The sequence below is a fragment of the Pithys albifrons genome, chromosome 22, assembly GCF_047495875.1.
Source record: "Pithys albifrons albifrons isolate INPA30051 chromosome 22, PitAlb_v1, whole genome shotgun sequence".
Lineage (NCBI taxonomy): Eukaryota > Metazoa > Chordata > Aves > Passeriformes > Thamnophilidae > Pithys > Pithys albifrons.
This window is the reverse complement of record NC_092479.1, coordinates 3,296,898-3,302,646: the sequence shown is the minus strand read 5'-3', so window position 1 is coordinate 3,302,646 and position 5,749 is coordinate 3,296,898. Positions and strand designations below refer to the sequence as shown.

The 5,749-nt window shown below is 54.7% G+C and overlaps 1 protein-coding gene across 1 annotated transcript; it reads right to left on the bottom strand.

Annotated features, from left to right (window-relative positions):
• Positions 1–1,178: 1,178 nt before the first annotated feature.
• Positions 1,179–2,771, bottom strand: LOC139681889 (chymotrypsin-C-like). The gene is made up of 8 exons (XM_071575656.1): positions 2,722–2,771; positions 2,514–2,605; positions 2,340–2,437; positions 2,132–2,257; positions 1,912–2,048; positions 1,691–1,836; positions 1,350–1,502; positions 1,179–1,249 (listed from the first exon to the last, which is right to left on the bottom strand). Exons 1-8 carry the CDS (start codon positions 2,759–2,761, stop codon positions 1,232–1,234), a joined length of 810 nt encoding a protein of 269 aa, XP_071431757.1. The 5' UTR covers positions 2,762–2,771; the 3' UTR covers positions 1,179–1,231.
• Between the last annotated feature and the right edge of the window lie 2,978 nt (positions 2,772–5,749).

Genomic DNA, 5,749 nt, shown 5'->3' with positions numbered 1-5,749 from the left:
TTCCCTTCTCTGTTCCATCTCCTGATTGCCATTTTAGCACCTTCTGAAGGCTCCCGAGAAATGGGAAGAGCATAAAAACATTTGCTCATTGTCACGTGAGAAGGAGGGACAGAAATGCAAAGATTTCTTGTCCCACCTGTATTGATACATAGTTATTAGCTGTAAGCACCCTCAGAATATTGAAGTTGTATGAACCCAATATTGCCTAACACTGGACAGAACACAGATTGGAAGAGTCATCAATGCTCTTGTGAGGACCACACTTGAGCCAGGGGGACCCTATTAGCTATAAGTGTCTCCAGAAAATCAAAGTCTTATGAACAAACCTACCATTGCCTGTCAAACAATAGGTTGGAAGGGTCTTAGACCTCTGCTATGAGACCACACTTTACAGCCAGGGAGAACTTTATGAAGATATTAACTATAAGCATCCCAGAACATCAAAGTCTTACAAACTCAACACTGCCTGTCAAACATTGGACAGCACACAAGTTAGAAGAGTCTTCAACACTCTGCTGTGAGGATCACACTTAACAGCAAGAAAAGAACTCACAGCAGCTCTTGAAATAACATCTGCTAATACAAGTGACAGTTATTGTGCATTTTGTGTTACCAGTGATAATGTTTAGCTGCATGACTGTATTTAATTGATGACCAAAAGCCCCAAAAGAAACCAGCACAAAACACATTCTAGAGACAAGCACACCAAACTTACAGTTTCAATACATTTACCCTTTTCTTAGTCCTTTTATTTTTTTTTTCAATCTCACTAAACTACCTGGTGTGGTGGAAAACTTGGCTGGGAACTGCCAGTGCCCATCACCTGCACTGCTGGGGTAAGTGAACCTCTGTTTGTAAGTACCACTCCATTGCAAACTCCTGTTGCAGCTGTAACTCACCATGACCCTCCAGGACCATCCAACCAGACTCCAGGCCCTCTCCCACCAAACCACCGGCCAAGCCCCGAGCCCTTGAGCTTGGTGATGGCCACAGCTCTCCCCTGACCTGAGCACCTTGTGGGATGTCTGCCCACCTCAGCCTCCCCAGGACCCTGCCCAGCCCCACTGCATCATAAGGGGGACTCTTTCCAGCACAGGGGTGGAACCACAGAACCACAAGACACAGCCCCAGGTTTCAACTCTAACACAACCCTTCCAAAGAACCACACGAGACCAGTTCAGCACTTTTGCTTTTATCAGACTCAACACTTGTATCTCCACACGCTGCGTCCTCAGTTGGAGCTCATTTTCTGCAAAAGACAAGACACAGGGGGGCTCACAGTGAGACCCCTGGCAGGACAGGGGCATCCTGGCCAACGCCTGTGAGGGGGCAGAGGAAGGGGCACCCACCTCGTTGACCCAGTCGATGTAGGCAGACACCCGGGTGAAAACTGTTGGTTTCTTTTTCATGTTGCAGCTCAGCCCGGAGCCAAAGCTCACAATCCCTTCCACCTCCCAGATCCCGTCATCACGCTGGCAGTTCAGGGGGCCACCGGAGTCCCCCTGCATGGAGAGGTGCATGTTCCATCCCCCCTGCTCCTGGACACCCTGCTGGTGCACCCCCACCTCCCTCCCGGCCACTCGCCCTGTGCTTCCCATGGGACCTGCAGCCCCACACTGCTCTGGCACCTCTGGAACCAACCCACCCCCTGTGCTGGGGGCAGGTACCACCCAGCAGTGCCCAGACTCACGCTGCATCCAGAGACGACGCCGTCACCGCCGGCACACACCATGGTGGTGCGCACAAGGGCTCCCCACCAATCCCACTTGGAGCAGGTCTCATAGTCCACCACGGGCAGCAGAGCCTGCTGCAGGACATCAGCCAGGGGCCCGTTGGCTGCAATGACAGTCACACCTCACACACTGTGCCCACACCACCTCACTGGGGACCCCTTGGCAATCCCCTGCTTACTCCTGAGGCGTCCCCAGCCAGTGACGTAGCAGGGGTAGTCGTTGGGCAGGATCTTGTCAGCATCTGGCAGGCAGGCAGCACGGATGGTGTCACTCTCCTGAACTGCTTCTTCCAGCTTGACCAGAGCAATGTCATTGCTGCAGGGAGACATGAAATGTGAGGACAGAGATCCTCAGCTGCGATGCCTTCTTGACCCACCCCTGACATATCCTGTTCCTACAGGACAAGGAAGGAGTTCCACTTCTCATGGACAATAGTCTTCTCCACACCCACGGCCACTGCACCCGGCTCGTCATCTGTCAACAGGTCCTGCTTGCCCAGCACCACACGGTATGTCTTGGAAGAGCTGCCCAGGGAAAAAGCAGGGTGTCAGTCCTCACAAATGTCTGACCTCCATGCACAGACCTCCCCAGCACCCTGACACCCACCTGATGCAGTGGGCGGCCGTCAGCACCCACTGGGGGGCAATGAGGGTCCCACCGCAGGTGTGATGCCAAGACCCAGAGCGACTGTACTGCAGTGAGATCTGTGACAGCAGACACAGGGTCAGAGCAGGAACATGCCCCTCCTTGTCCCCATCCCTGTCCCTGTGCCCTCCTTACCTGCCAGGGCCAGCTGTGGGCTACGGCGTCTTCACCACCCACCACACGGGCACCCAGCTGTGGTGGCACGGCCGGCTGGCCGCATCCATAGGCTGTGACACCCGGAAAAGGGACATCAGAGGCTGCCTGTGCCCGTGCCCAGGGTCATGGCAGGCACCAGGGTCCCCTTCTCCCTCTGCCCCATCTTCTTCCCTTCTCCTGTACTCACCATAGCCCAGCAGCAGGACGAGACAGACGGCTCCCAGCATGGCTGTGCTTGAGCAAAGGTGCTGCACTGGGGCTGCTCACCCTTCTTATAGGGCCTGGGGACCTTGGAGTGGCTTCTCCTGCTGCTGCCATGTGGGGACTCTCTCACGCTGAGGGGGTGGAGGCTCCTTAGCCCCATTGCTCCATCTTATCACACTCCCTGACCTGCCTGGGAATGGCCACATCTGCCCATCGTGTGCTGGCACCAGGATGGGCCATGGCAGAGACAGCTGGCCCTGCTCTGGGAATGGGCAGGGTCCCCCTTGGGGCATGGCTAGTGGGCAGTGCCTCAGCCCCAATGCTCTCTGTGGGGTGCTGGGCAGCCCTGCTGCACCCCAACCTTTAGCACCAACTGCCCCAGGACACAGACCCACCTCACCAGCCCCCAGAGAGAAGGTGTTCCCTTTCCTGGGGTACTTATCAGGAGGTGCCTGTGGGTCCCTATCAGTGGAGGTTCACTGTATGTACCCATCCTTGGCATGTTTGGGTGCAGAGTCCTGGCTGTGCCTTGGCTATGGCATCATCTTGGATACCAGTGGCACCTGCAGTAGTTGGGAATGACTGGAGGTGTGCACATGTGAAGTTTTGGGGGGCTTTTCCTTTGCCTTGTGTTGTTATTTTAGATTGCTGTGTTTATGGTTTGCAGCTGCAGAAGCTCATTTCAAGTTTTTTTTCCTTTTTTTAAGCTGGTTGTTGGTGTCCCAGGGCAGTGGTGGGCAGTGGTGGGCAGCCTGTGCCCATGAGTGGCTGGGAGTGAGCACCTGGACAGGTGTGGGTACTTCTGCCACACTGACCCACCCTGAGCACCCCAAAGGAGGTCTGGCAGGAGCCAGGATGTATCTGGGATGGCTTTTCCTGTGCCAGGGGTTTGTGAGAGCTCAGTGCCATGGCTGACCCCTCTCCTGCAGCCCTTCCCCATCCCACTGTGGCGTGGAGTGCTGAAGAGCCCAGTCCTGTCCTGATCCCTTTTGCACAGAGCACCTGAGTGTACAGGTGATGCCAGGGCTGATCCCACCTCCACTGGACCTGTTCTCCTTTGGGAAAGGTGACCCTGCACTCCTCCCTGTGTTTATTTCCCCAATTCTTCCACCAAGGGAGCACTGGGATTGGGGTGTGCTATGGTCACCCTGTCTGGGGTGCAGGTGCTGGGGTCTGGTGGGTGACTTTGTGGAGAGATTGCTCAGCCTTGTCCCTTTCCTTATTCCATGGCACAGACTGCAATGGCTCATCCCTTCCTGGGACATCCTTGTTTGGAGGTGAAAGCAGAGCAGGAACATTCTGGTGGCACAGGAATGGGGTGAGGGGTGTGGTGAAGCTGGAGGACCCTGGGGCTCAGGGAGGGTGGGAGGATGCTCTTTTGGGTTTATCCCATGGACCCTGTTGCTCATCTCTCTCCCTTCTCCCCATCTTGCAGTGCTGGATGCCCATGAGGAGAGTCCAGGACATGGACTGGCACCATGTGCTGTGGGGTCCTGCTTGCCCAAGGCTCTGTCCCATCAGCTGAGGGTGCTGCTCAGTGTCAGGGGGTCTGTCCCTGTCTCATGGGGTGTCCCTGAGCTCCCATTCCCAGGATTGGGTAAAAATGGCTTTTGACATGTAATTTTTATATGAGTGTATGAATACTTACAGATTTCAACAGTGAAGTAAAAGTTATAAACTTCACAAAAGTTCTCTGTATTCTCTTAAACTTCCCTTTATTCCTCCATACTGTTAAATGCTTACAGGATGGACACATCCTATAAAGCCTATAAAGGTGTTACACATTTAAAACTAACAAAAATCAAATTTAAGTGAACTCTTTTTGAGGTTAACTTGTAGATTTAATGTGTCAATTATAAATTGTATTAACCAAATATAACAATAACTGACAGACAATTAACATGTAAATATAATGTGTATGTGTTAAACTCTACACAGCCTTAAAGACTAAAAGTAGTTCAGGTGAGGAGGTCACCACTCACAATGAAACCATCCAAGGGTGGCTGAAATCACCAGGTTTGCTCAGCCTGAGGAAGAGGAGGCTGAGGGGAGCCCTCAGTGTGGTCTGCAGCTTCCTCACAAGGGGCAGGACAGATCTCAGTTCTCTGTGACCAGTGACAGGAATTGAGGGCACAGCTGGAGCTGTGCCAGGGGAGGGACTGGGTATTACAAAAAGGTTCTTCACCCAGAGGGACCACAACTCTCCACCACCTCCTGTGTGAGGTGACGTTGGTTACTGGGTTGATACACAGTGCAGGGGAGTGGCCATGGCTGGCTGTGTGGGACTTGGTCCTCTGGGTACTGATGCCCCAGCACGGAGGCTTGTGGCACCCTGGGAACTTTCCCTGGGCTCCTGTGCCCACCAGACCAGCTCTGAGGAGGGACCACAATGCCCAGGTACACACACAGCAGTGAGATGACAGCACATGGTGGTACAACAGGCTGGGGCACCAAGGTCCTGCAGCCCCCAGCCCCAATAACCGTCCCCAGGGCACAGCTGGGTGCACACACAGGGGAAGGGGCAGCTTGCACTGCTCAGCCTCACACAGACAGCCTGGGGCTCTCCATTTGGGGCAGCACAGACCCCATAGCCACCCCCACGCCAGTGCCCCATCCACCCAGCCCCGTTGGCAGCACACACAGAGCATCCACACCACACAACATCCTGTGACAGGCCTTTAATTCCCTTTGGGGTGATCCATCCAGAGACCCTTTGCCGTAGCACATTCCCTGACCCTCCAAACCATTTCCCACTCCACACCCCTCTCCTCCCACCAAACCCCTGTCTAGGCTGGCACGTTCCACAGGGTCCCCAGAGGGACCCTGAGTGGCTCATGCCCGTGCTCCTGAGACCCAGTGCAGGTGTCAGTGCTGCTCGCTGGTCTGGTGATGGTGCCACTCGCTGGTCTGGTGACGGTGCCACTCGCTGGTCTGGTGACAGTGCCACTCGCTGGTCTGGTGACGGTGCCACTCACTGGTCTGGTGACGGTGCCACTCGCTGGTCTGGTGAC

Bases quoted from the DNA above. Each gene is read 5' to 3' on its own strand.
- LOC139681889 (XM_071575656.1), bottom strand. From the start codon at position 2,761: ATGCTGGGAGCCGTCTGTCTCGTCCTGCTGCTGGGCTATG. The intron at 1,837-1,911 runs GTAAGCAGGGGA...CTGTCATTGCAG, and splicing joins TGGCTGGGGACGCCTCAGGA to CCAACGGGCCCCTGGCTGAT. The intron at 1,503-1,690 runs GTGAGTCTGGGC...CTCTCCATGCAG, and splicing joins GCGTCGTCTCTGGATGCAGC to GGGGACTCCGGTGGCCCCCT.